Below are 12,814 nucleotides of genomic sequence, written 5' to 3'. Positions count from 1 at the left end.
ACATTCTCTAGCTCCTGCCTTATACTGTCATAGTTAGCCTTCCCCCAGTTTAGTATTTTCACTCTGGGACTACATTTCTCCTTTTCTACAAGTATCTTGAAACATATGGAATTTGGATCACTGTTGCCAAAATGTTTCCCCACTGAGACATCGATTGCCTATCTGGGCTTATCTCCCAGAACCAGGTCTAAGATAGCCCCTCCCCAAATTAGGATACCTAGATATTACCTCAAGAAGTACTATTGGATGCATTGAACAAACTCTGCCTTGTCCAAGCCCCTGGCACTGAAGGAATCCCAGACTATATTGGGGAAGTTAAAATCGCAACAACCCTGTTGTTTGTACATCTTCCCATAATCTGCTGACAAATCAGTTCCTCCGCTTCACACTGGCTGTTGGGGGATCTGTAGTACAAACCCAACGGTGTCATTGCACCACTCCTGTTCCAGAGTTCTACCATAAGACCTCACTGCGTGTTCCCACCAAGGTGTCCTCCCACTGTATAGCTGTAACATTCTCCCTAATCAGTAAAGCAACACCCCCACCTCTTTTGTCACTCTCTCTAGCTAAATCCTGGAATGCTAAACTGGCAGTCCTGCCCTTCTTTCATCCAAGTCTCTGTAATTGCCACAACATCATAATTCCATGTAGTAATCCATCTGCTTTATCTTTTCATATTCCTTGCACTGAAGCAAACCCACCCCAGACCATCTATCCTGTTATGTTTTGTACACTCTCCCTGTGTTTTGTTTCTCTCAGCCTTAGGGAATCCATTCACTGAGTTCTCCATGGTCTCTGTACTCTCTGACCTACTGCTGTGGATACCATCCATCTGCCTTATTAGTTTAAATCTATAAATTTAAGTCATTGATGGTTTCACCTTGAGAACATGTTATTTGTCATTACAGGTCATGCAAGCCTTGATTGCATACTTATAGGAACTAAATGTCCATTGTAAAATATTTGGTATTGGCAATACAACTCACCGCCTTATTTTGGCTCCAGACACAGCTTCCTCACCCCACCCTCATTCTCTCTCTGCAGTGGGAATAACATTTGTTCGTTGCATGGCATCTGATCCACTTTCATTCCAGATACATGGAAGCACTGATTTGTCCCTTCTTTCTTCTACCTGATCACGAGCACAGACTCATAAACGGACACTTTTTATGTGTTTATGGTCTTATGTAAAGCAAACTGCCTATAAACATTGCCTACATTTCCTTGAACAACTTGCTTTTCCTGATTTGTTGGTACTTCTACTGTTTGAAAACTGTCTGTCCTCCAACTCACCATTGAGCAATCCCAAGAGACTACTGCTAGCATTAGATCTTGTCAATGTCCCTTTCCTTCCACGAACTTTCGCTTTGCAGACAAGCATTTTAAGTGGCACTTTATTAAATGTCTTTCCAACGTTCATGTCCATCACATCAACCACATTGCCATCAATCTTCTGAGTTACCTCATCAAAAACCTTAACCAAGTTAGGTAATGCAATTTGCCTTTAACAAATCTATGCTGGCTTTCCTTAACCAATTCACTAACATCAGTGGCTGGCGAAAAGGAGAACACACGATCTTCTATGGATAAGTTTAAACCTCTGACCATTCTCTCGGAAGCAAACTTCCACAAGAACAATCTATCTCACCAGAGGTTAACCTGAAACCTTTGGCTGCGTATAATCAAAATCTAAGACAAAAAGGATCCTGTCTTTCTCACACAGGGGACGCTATAGCCTAATGGTTTTATCACTAGACTTTTAAATCCTGAAACTCAGCTAATATTCTGGGGACCCTGATTCAAATCCAGCCACAGGATTCTGTCAAGATGATGGAATTTGGATTCGATAAAAAATATCTGGAATTAAAAGAAAACATTGTCCATCGTTGGAAAAACACATCTGGTTCACTAACGGCTTTTAGGGAAGGAAATCTGCCATCCTTACCCAGTCTGGCCTACATGTGACTCCACAGCCATAGCAATGTGGTTGACTTTCAACTGCTTTCTAAAATGACCACTCAGTTCACAAGTGACGAGGGATGGGCAATAATTGCTGGTCCAGCCAGCAATGCCCATGACCTACAAAGGAATTTAAAAAAACCCAAGTCCAAACAATGGTAAGCAGACTAACGTATCAATCTCGTCTCCTCAAAGATACAAATCGGCCTGATTTACTGAATGGCAGGACAGACTGAAGGGGCTGAATGGCCAACTCACATTCTGATATTTGTACTTTGTTTCTCTGAGACGCTAGGGGATCAAATGGTGCCAAATCTTTGTGCAGTCATGAGTAAGTCTACTTATTGTACTGCTGGCATATGTTCTTCTGATGAAATTCAGTTTAAAAGAATGTGAATTAATAAGGTGCCCTCAGTGCAAAGGAAAACAAGGCAGAAGCTACTAAAGCCAAGGTGTGCTGGAACCAACCACATTACGGCGCGCTTTTGGGGCTGATAGTACTAAATGTGTCTTACATAATTCAAGTACACTTCAATGTTAACAGTGCCTAAAGAGACAATGATTAGACAAAGAAAGGTTCAGTTACTCAAGGCAGCGATAGCTAATCAGTCCCAAAAGACACATAGGCTATAAGGCTTCTCTGCAAAGGTAAACTAATTTACTTTCTGCTGGCTAGCTATCAGAGAAAGCACCCAAAGGTATCGTTCTAATTACCATTCAGCCATCTCAAATTAGTACACATTATTTATTCTCAGAGATCCACCTGAACAAAAAAAAGCATTGATTGGAATCAAATTCCTGACAATAACCCCCATTGGAGAAATAGTCAAATGTGTTAAACACTTTGTTTTTGCTTGCCGTTATAAACAGCCTCCCAGGATCCACTGCTGATCTAATAAACCAAAGATCCAAAACATCCGGAAAAATTCCAAGGTTCTTTCACCAAGTATATGTACTTAAATTGATTTTCTGCAGAAGATGTGCTTACCCCATATAGGGGAACACAAGGCTGTTAATTTGTACTTTGTCCTGTTTTGTTTTAAAATGTTACTTTTCCTTGAGCAAGGGGAGGGGATCCTTCCACGCCCGTTGGGCACCGCAGGGGCTGGGGTGTATTATCGAGACTTTAATCACACTTTAGTTTGATGTTTTAAGTTTCCTTTCCACTTTGTCTTTCATTTCAGATGGTTCCCTTGTTTTGGGGGGCTGCCCCCTTTTAATCTGTTCCTCAGTTAATTGAATTTAATTTAATTGGTCAGTCAAAAAGATTGACAATAACCCCCCCCCATTGGAGAAATAGTGAAATGTGTTAAACACTTTGTTTTAACTTGCCGTTATAAACAGCCTCCCAGGATCCACTGCTGATCTAATAAACTGAAGATCCAAATATTCAGAGAAATTCAAAGGTTCCTTCACAAGGTGTATGTATTAAACTGATTTTCTGCAGAAGTTGTGCTTACCCCATATAGGGGAACATAATTCGTTCATTTGTACTTTCTCCTGTTTTGGTTTAAAGTGTTAATTTTGCCATGGCCAAGGTTAGTGGATAAAATAATTTGAGGAAAAGCTAATACTGAGGAGGGTCATGCTTTGATCAAATGGTTCAAAACTGGTCAGATGGACAAATATGAATTGGTTAAGGACGTCTTTTGTTGTCCAACCAAATGAACAAAATCAAATTAACTTAGGGTGAATTGGTTAAGGATTTCCAACGAAATAAATTATATTAGATTAACATAGGGACAAATTAAAAGGGGCAGCTCCCCAAAAGGAGGAGGAAAAGCCCGAACAAAAAACAAAATCGAAAGGAAACTTAAAATATATAAATCAAAAGGTGATTAGCGGGGTCGATAATACATCCCAGCCCCTGCGGTGCCCAGTGGGTGTGGAAGGCTTCAACCGTGCCCGTAGACACCGTATGCTCCCTCTCCAGGGACCCCTGGCCGTGAATATAGTTGCGGTAGAGGGGCAGGCAGTCGGGATGGATGACCCCGTCGATCGTCCGCTGCCTGGACCTATTGATCGCGCGCCTTGCCAGGCACAGGAGCATGTTTATGAGGAGGTCGCCCTCCCCGACCTGCCCCTCTCTGCACCAGGTGCCTGTAGATCAGGAGCGTGAGACTGAAGTGCAAACATTAATAAAAAGTTTTTCAGAAAATTAAAAAGGGCGTGCGACCTATAACACAAGACATAGATACGGTCCACGGACTCCACAAGACCACAGAAGGGGCAAGTTGGGAGCCTGCGAACCTAAAATACCTACGGTTGTATGGTACTGCTGCATGCAGCACCCTCCACCTCAGGTTCCCAAGATAACTGGGGGAGATACCTCCACTGGGGACCTCCAACGTTCAGTGGCAACAAGACCCGTCAAGGTGTATCTGGGCGAAGATGAGGTCGTAGCAGTGGAAGGTGTGTAGCAGCAGCCCGTACAGGAAATATCTCCATGTGGTGGAAGAAGGCGCGGAGGATATTTCCACGAGGCAGCACGTGCAGTGGGGCACCTGACCCCCGGGGGTCTCGGTTTTGGGCCAATGTGACATTCCGTCCGAGCAGGCGGAACACTCAGACGGGATCCCACCACACGCCTGCGCCGCCTCGAGACTGCATGTGCACTCGGGGCTGTGCATGACTGTCCTAAGGTCTTGGATGGCTTTGGCCGCGCGCCAGGTGGCCACCCCCGCACACTCAGCCAGCACGTGGGGGCTCATCCAGCCCGCTCCTCCACCATCCAGCACGTCCCTGATCCTGTTCACCCCGGCGTCCATAGCCCTCTCTCCCATCAGCCACATGAAGTTAGTGAATTGGTTAAGGAAAGCCAGCATAGCTTTGTTAAAGACAAATTGTGTTAGCTAACTTGGTTAAGGTTTTGGATGAGGTAACTCAAAGATTGATGAGGGTAATGTGGTTGATGTGATGTATATGAACGTGCAAAAGACATTTAATAAAGTGCTTGTCGGCAAAGTGAAAGTTCATGAAAGGAAAGGGACAGTGACAACATGTGTGCATAGTTACTAGTGGTTAATAATCATTTACTGCTAAACTGTACAGTCTTTCACACACAGAGTGGTGAATGTCTGGAGCAAGTTGCCAGAGCTAGTAGTACTTGGGTACAATTTTGTCTTTTAAAAAGCATTTAGACAGTTACATGGGTAAAATGGGTGTGGAGGGATTTGGGCCAAATGCAATTAGGATTAGTTTAGAGGTAAAACTAGGCAGCATGGACTAGTTGGGCCAAAGGGCCTGTTTCCCTGCTCTAAACCTCTTTGACTCTAATTAAGATTTTTCAGGACTCAACCTATCAAGTGGCAGAGCAGTTATCAGAAAATTAGCTCTTGTGTCTCTGACTTGCAACAGTGAAATATGCAGAAAAGTGCACCTTGAGACCACTCCTGAAATCCTAAAAGGGTGCTATGTAAATGCAAGTTGTAATTGTTATTATGAAACAATCTACTTTCTCAGAAGGATATGGAAATTTGGCATGTCGGCTACAACTCTCGCCAATTTTTACAGATGCACCGTAGGAAGCATCCTTTCCGGATGTATCACAGCTTGATATGGCTCCTTCTCTGTCCAAGACTGCAAGAAACTACAAAGGGTTGGTGAACATAGCCCCATTTATCACACAAACCAGCCTCCCATCCACTGACTCTCCTGCTGCCTCAGGAAAGCAGCCAACATAATTAAGGACCCCACACATCCTGGACATTCTCTCTTCCATCTTCTTCCATTAGGAAAAACATACAAGATTCTGAGATCATGTGCCAACTGACTCAAGAACAGTGTCTTCCCTGCTGCTACCAGACTTTTTAATGGACCTCCCTTATATTAAGCTGATCTTTTGCTACACCCTAGCTATGATGGTAACACTACATTCTGCACCCTCTCCTTTCCTTCTGCCCTATGTACTATGTACAGAACGCTTTGTATAGCGTGCAAGAAACAATACTTTCCATTGTATATCAATACATGTTACGGTAATAAATCAAATCACTTTTAAATTGTAAGACAATAAGATATAGGAACAGAATTAGGCCATTCAGCCCATTGAGCCTGCTGTGCCATTCAATCATCCCCATTCTCCTGCTTTCTCCCCATAACCCTTGATTTCCTTCATTGATCAAGAACCTCCCTAGCTCTGTCTTAAAGACACTCAATGACCTGGCCTCCACAGCCCTCTATAGCAATGAGTTCCAAGCTGAAGAAATTCTACCTCATCTCAGTTTTAAAGGAGCGTTCCCTTCACTCTGAGATTCTGCCCTTGAGTTCTAATCTCGCCCACTTGTGGAAACATCCTCTCCACGTCCACTCTATCTCTACCTCTCAGTATTCTGTAAGGTTCAAATAGATTCCCCCCTCATCCTTCCTACCTCCATTGAGTATGGGCTGAGACACCTCAACTGCTCCTCATATTGACAAACCCTTCATTTCTGGGATCATTTTTGTGAACCCACAATCTTTTGATGAGAATGCAGGTTGGTATTGGACACAAAAGATCACAGAAACATCTAGAACAAGAGTGACAATTTCAGGATTTCACTGTCTTATCACGCACATTGGTTTAATGCTGAAATACTATGAAATATTCCAAAAGATTAAATTTAGCAAGCGTCTGTCTTAAGTCATTGATGAGGAGATCTAATATCCAAGGGAGAGGTGATTGCAATCAATCAAGTATATAATAGTTCATTCTTAATCCCACAGTCTCTCATATAATTAAATCTTCAACTTAGTGGTATCACGTCCTAACGATGGAAAGTCTGGTTAATTGGTTTGTACCCATCATTTCAGTCAGATTTTCAGTTTTTTTATGTGCAGAATTAAATATTTTAAAGTTAGGTATCAAATGCATGACCCTCAATTTTCTCATTAAATTCTTGAGAAATGTATCTGCATGTTGGGAAATGAAGCAAAATCTGGCAATAACCTATTATTAAAATGCAATAAACGTTTTCAAATTCTTCCCCCTTGTAAAATGAGAAACAAAATTTGTCCCCTTATTTAATGGAACTTGTAGGTTAATTTGGCTGAGGCCTTTTCTCTGTGTTACATAGAAGACAGAAGCTGGGGGAGGCCATTTGGCCCTTCGAGCCTGCTCTGCCACTCATCACGGCCATGGCTGATTATCCAACTCAGTAGCCTAATCCTGCTTTCTCTGCATAACCATTAATCCCATTCACACAAAGTGCTTTATCTCGCCATCTCTTGAATAGATTCAATGTTTTGGCATTAGCTACTTCCTGTGATAATGAATTCTTTGGGTGAAGAAATGTCTCCTCATCGCCATCCTAAATGGTCTACCCTGAATCCTCAAACTGTGGCCCCTGGTTCTGGACACTCCCACTATTGAGAACATCCCCCTGCATCTACCCTGTCTAGTCCTGTTAGAATTTTATAAGTCTCTATGAGAACCCTCCTCATTTGTCTGAAATCCAGTGGAAACAATCCTAACCTAATTAATCTCTCTTCATACATCAGTCCCACCAACGCCGGAATCAGCCTGGTAAACCTTCGTTGCACTCCGTCGAAAGCAAGAACATTATTCCTCAGAATAGGAGACTGAAACTGTGGAATCCAGGCCTCAGTGTTTTTCATCCAACTGAATATGTACCTTAGTGCCATGGGAAGCACATTGGAGCATCTTATGACATTCAAGGCACCAAATATTGTTGAAAGCTGTAAATGTCTTTCCCCAAAAGGGGTAGGTTCTGGGTTAATTCCAAGTTTCAGGGCTGGGTTTGACAAACTTTTCTTAGGTACGACCACCAGGGAATCAGGGAGTTGAGGTTACAGAACAAGGCCATTTGGCCCATCGAGTCTGCACCGACCACAATTCCACCCGGGCCCTATCCCCATAACCCCATGTGTTTACCAGAGCTAGTTCCCCTGACGCTAAGGGACAATTTATCATGGCCAATCCACCTGACCCGCCCATAGTGTGTATTCCAATGGAGGAGAAGGCTTGCCATTGGCCACCTGTAGAATCTTCCCACCAAAGTCAAAGGTGATTTGCATTTCTCACCCACCAATGATAAGCCTGGGGGAATGAATGATTTATTCCAGTTCCACCATTGTTCTCCTTCTCTACAACTTGGATGCCACAGTGAAGAACCATTTAGCACACAATGTTATTAACCTATTGAATGTGTGTGTTGTGTGCAGGAATAAACCTCAGAAAGATTAAAGTGTGAGACACAGAACATTAGTTTAATTAGCTTGCTGTCTGCAACACAGCACAGAAGACTATGGGAAATCCAGAATAATTATTATTAGTAAACAGCACAACATAATTGAGATCTAATTGCTGTTATTTTGATTTGTCTACTTAATTTTTAGAATGCAAACTTGATTTTTTTTAATTCTTTTGTGAAATGTGGGTGTCACTGGCTCAGTCAACATTTGTTTCATATCCTGAGTTGTCCTTGGGAAGGTAGTGGTGAGCTGCCTTCTTGATCGCTCCAGTCCACCTACACTCACAGTGCTATTAGAGAGGAAGTTCCAGGAGTTTGATCCAGCAACAGCGATGGGAATGGCGATATTTCCAAGTCAGGATGGTGAGTGGAGGGGAGGGGCGCTTGTAGGCGGTGTTCCTATGTGTCCGTTGCCCTTGCCCTTCCAGCTGGGAAGAGATGGGTGGTTTGGAAGGAGCTGTTGGAGGAGCATTGGTGAGTTGCTACAGTGCATTTTATACACAGTATGGACCACTGCCACTGTGGTTTGATGATGGAGGAAATGAATGTTTAAGGAGGTCAATGGGGTGTCGATCCTCACAGCACCAGGGACCTGGGTTCAATTCCCGGCTCGGGTCACTGTCTGTGTGGAATTTGCGTATTCTCCCCGTGTCTGCGAGTGTTTCCTCCGGGTGGTCCGGTTTCCTCCCACAGTTCAAAGATGTGGGGGTTAGCTTGTTTGACCGTGATAAAACTGATCTTCGTGTCAGGGGATGAGCAGGAATAGGGCTTGGGTAGGTTTGTGTTCGGTGCAGACTCGATGGGCCGAATGGCCTCCACCTGCACTGTAGGGATTCTACAATCCCTCGACCTGTTCTCGTAGCCACATTATTTGTATGGCTAGTTTAGTTCACTTTCTGGTCAAAGACAATCCCCAGGATGTCGATAGTGGAGATTTCAGGGATGGTCATGCCATTGAATGTCAAGGGGAAATGGTTACATTCCCGTTGGTTGGTGATGGTGATTGCCTGGCACTTGTGTGCCATGAATTACCACTTATCAGCCCAGGTCTGAATGTTATCCAGGTCATGCTGCCCATGAACACGGGCTGCTTCAGTATCTGAGGTACACAGAACGGTGCGCAACATTGTGCAACCGTCAGCGAACTTCCCCACAGCCAACCTTATGACAGGGGGAAGATCATTGGTGATGCAGGCGATACACTCAGTTTGTACACACACTGTATGTTTTGCCATCACGCTGGACCAAGCTAGCAGTGAAGAAACCGCGGTCTGAATGGACAGAGGGATTATGGAGGTACAACAGTCTCGCATTTTTAAAACCCAACTGACCGCTGTCTGAATGGTCACACAGGGCAGGGGTGGAGTTCTCCCTCCCTCACACTCGGAACTGTACATTTTTAACTGAGACAGTAAAGTTGGCCATCTCTGTGCCGTCACACAGGCAAAAAGTTTAAACCAGGCAATGTAAAACTGGCTCTTCCAAGTTGGGCCCTAACTGGAGCTGACAATCTTGCAACAATTAATTCTTGCAAATCCCAAAGACAATCACCAGGCAAGACTGTTCCCTTCCTGTTGGCGAACACTTCAGCGGTCACGGGCATTCAGCCTCTGACCTTCGGGTAAGCATTCTCCAAGGCGGCCTTCACGACACACGACAGCGCAGAGTCGCTGAGCAGAGACTGACAGCCAAGTTCCGCACACACGAGGACGGTCTCAACAGGGATCTTGGGTTCATGGCGCACTATCTGTAACCCCCGTGACTTGCCTGGGTTTGCAAAACCTCACTTACTGTACTGTCTGGAGACAATACACATCTCTTTAACCTGTGATCAGTGCTCCTTCCACTCACATTGTCGGCCACTTTAAGACTTGAGCAGCAGGTTAGGTGTAAAGATTCGCATTCTAATCAGTAATCTGTAAACTGTCTGTGCTTTATATGCTCTGTCTGAGGCCAGAACTTTCCATTCACCTGACGAAGGGACTAACCCCGAAAGCTTGTGAGTTTACTATCAAATAAATCGGTTGGACTAAAACCTGGTGTTGTCAGACCTTCTACTGCAATCCCAAAGAACACAGAGCAGTATTTGAACTTGGCCTGTACATTGTCAGGACTGTTTACCTGCCAACACTCTACAAGGCAAGACAAAAAAGGAGATATTAACTGTCTGAATGAATTGATTGTTATGGGCTTTTTTTGTTATTTTCTTACCCTGTGACTCACAGAATCACTCACTCATACAGCAAGAAGGAGGCCATTCAACCCGTCAAACCTGGAACAGCCTTTTCAAAGAACTATCCAATTAATCCAATTCATAGACTCATTGAATCATAGAATCTTACAGTGCAGAAGGAGGCCATTTGGCCCATCAAGTCTGCACAATCCCACCCAGGCTCTTAACCCCATGCATTTACCTAGCTGGACCCTGTGATACTAAGGGGCAATTTAGCATGGCCAATCCACCTAACCCGCACATCTTTGGAGTTTGTCTGGAATTCCTCTAATCCAAGCCTGCAAATCTCCTTATTGCAGGATATATCCAATTCCCCTTTGAAAGTAGCTGTTGAATTTTCTTCCATCACCCTTTGCATTCCAGGTCATAACAAACGGTCAGGTAAAACAATTCACTCAGTCTGCCTTTCCTTCTTTTATCAATGATCTGAAATCTGTATCCTCTACTTACCAAGACCTCCTCCCAGTGGAAATGCTTAAAAATTGCCTCCATTTATGAATTTTCAATTTTGAAAGCTTAAACATGAGGCAGGGCAGCGGGGAGGCCTTCATTTAACGGGTAATTTTGTGCAATTCTTGAACTAAGGAACATACACACCGCAGGATTTGGCAACCTTTTCAAACCAAAGTGCCAAACAACGTCAAAATTCAGGACAAGTAGTGAACAAGGAACCAGTACAAAATTGTAGGATGGAAAACATACAACTGAATATTGTTGATAATTGACATGATGATTAATAACAGCATAAGTGAAAATGGGTGCTCACTTTATTTACTGGGACTTTGACTGCATCTTTTAACATATTTCGCTTTTCTTGAACTGAGACCTTTTCTCTCTTGCGCTCTGTATTTGAACTTTCTGACCTCTCCCCCCTCACTCTGTATTTGAACTCTAATCTCTCCCCTCTTACTCTATATTTGAACTCTGACCTCTCCCCTCTCGCTCTGTATTTGAACTCTAACCTCTCCCATCTTGCTCTGTATTTGAACTCTGACCTCTCCCCTCTCACTCTGTATTTGAACTCTCTGACCCCTCCCCTCTCACTCTATATTTGAACTCTGACCTCTCCCCTCTCGCTCTGTATTTGAACTCTGACCTCTCCCCTCTCGCTCTGTATTTGAACTCTGACCTCTCCCCTCTCACTCTGTATTTGAACTCTAACCTCTCCCCTTTCGCTCTGTATTTGAACTCTAACCTCTCCCCTCTCACTCTGTATTTGAACTCTCTGACCTCTTCCTTCTTGCTCTGTGTTTGAACTCTCTGACCTCTCCCCTCTCATGCTGTATTTGAACTCTGACCTATTCTCTGTTACCCTGCATTTGAACTCTGACCCCTCCATCTCGTGCTGTATTTGAACTTCCTCGTGTTGTTTCTAATTTGAAAGGTTACTTGTATTTCAGAAATGATAAAAGAGCCACATTTGGTTCCGTACTGAGCCATATTTGACTCAGGAGCCATCGGCTGGTTCACTGCATATCTGCAATCCTCTGTGTTACTGATCCCAAAGACCTTGACGTCATGTTAAAGATTGAGGGATTGTTTTGTAGTTTTGATATTTACAGCTTAAATCAATCCCAATCGACTGCGACAGGCTCACAATAGCCTGTATTTTGTTCAACTGTGAGGAACACGAGTGAAGTTCAATCCTCATAAATGTGATGAAATGACATTATCATGAGAATCATGAGTGAGAACTAATATGATTGTGTTTGTGAATCTTGTGGTGTTTCAGGAAGTAGATGGAAAGATCTTACCTTGATAGCAGACTCATCCTCAATTCTTTTGTGAGGTACAATGGCCTCCGTATTGTTGCTAGAAGCCCGTTGAAAAGCCATTTTTGCACATGGACAATCTAGTACCTGCTCAACTGTCACCTTTTAATGAGAAAAAAAGATGGTAGGGAATATATTATTCAGCATTCAATAGGCATTGTCTGTTTTTACATGAGGGATGTGCATCTAAAAGCATGTGTACCATCTGGGAATCATGAGGTGGAGATGCCGGCGTTGGACTGGGATAAACACAGTTAGAAGTCTCACAACACCACGTTAAAGGCCAACCAGTTTATTTGGTAGTAAATCCACAAGGGAAGGGGAAAACCTTGAAAGCTTGTGGGTTTACTGGTTGGAATAAACTGGTTGGAATTTAGACTTCTAACTGTGTTTACCATCTGAGAAACCAGCCCTTGAAGTCCAGCTCTTTCAATCCATTGACACATAGTCTTACAAACTGCTTTGATTTCAGTGATCCACTCAGATATGGAAAGGGCTGTTCTTACTAGTGTTGCCTCAATTGCGAATGAGTCCTAAATCAGCACACCAAGATCTGTAAGTGTCAGCATCTTAAGATTTCTACAAGTCAGCAGGAACGTAGATTCAACCACAATACCAGCAATCATGCCCCTGACACTTGTGGTGAACATTTCTATGGC

The 12,814-nt window shown here is 43.5% G+C and overlaps 1 protein-coding gene across 1 annotated transcript in view; it reads right to left on the bottom strand.

Moving 5' to 3' along the window:
* The window catches only part of LOC145355565 (serine/threonine-protein kinase 33-like), a 107,351-nt gene extending 95,133 nt beyond the window's left edge, over nucleotides 1–12,218 (bottom strand). The window contains exon 1 of the mRNA XM_080207814.1: nucleotides 12,138–12,218. Coding sequence (XP_080063940.1) covers nucleotides 12,138–12,218 — 81 coding nt within the window. The remainder of the gene's footprint in view (nucleotides 1–12,137) is intronic.
* Nucleotides 12,219–12,814: the final 596 nt, after the last annotated feature.

The sequence above is a fragment of the Carcharhinus amblyrhynchos genome, chromosome 19 (genome assembly GCF_965287045.1).
Source record: "Carcharhinus amblyrhynchos chromosome 19, sCarAmb.v2.hapA, whole genome shotgun sequence".
Lineage (NCBI taxonomy): Eukaryota > Metazoa > Chordata > Chondrichthyes > Carcharhiniformes > Carcharhinidae > Carcharhinus > Carcharhinus amblyrhynchos.
The sequence above is the reverse complement of the archived record's forward strand: the minus strand, read 5'-3'. Positions and strand labels throughout refer to the sequence as shown.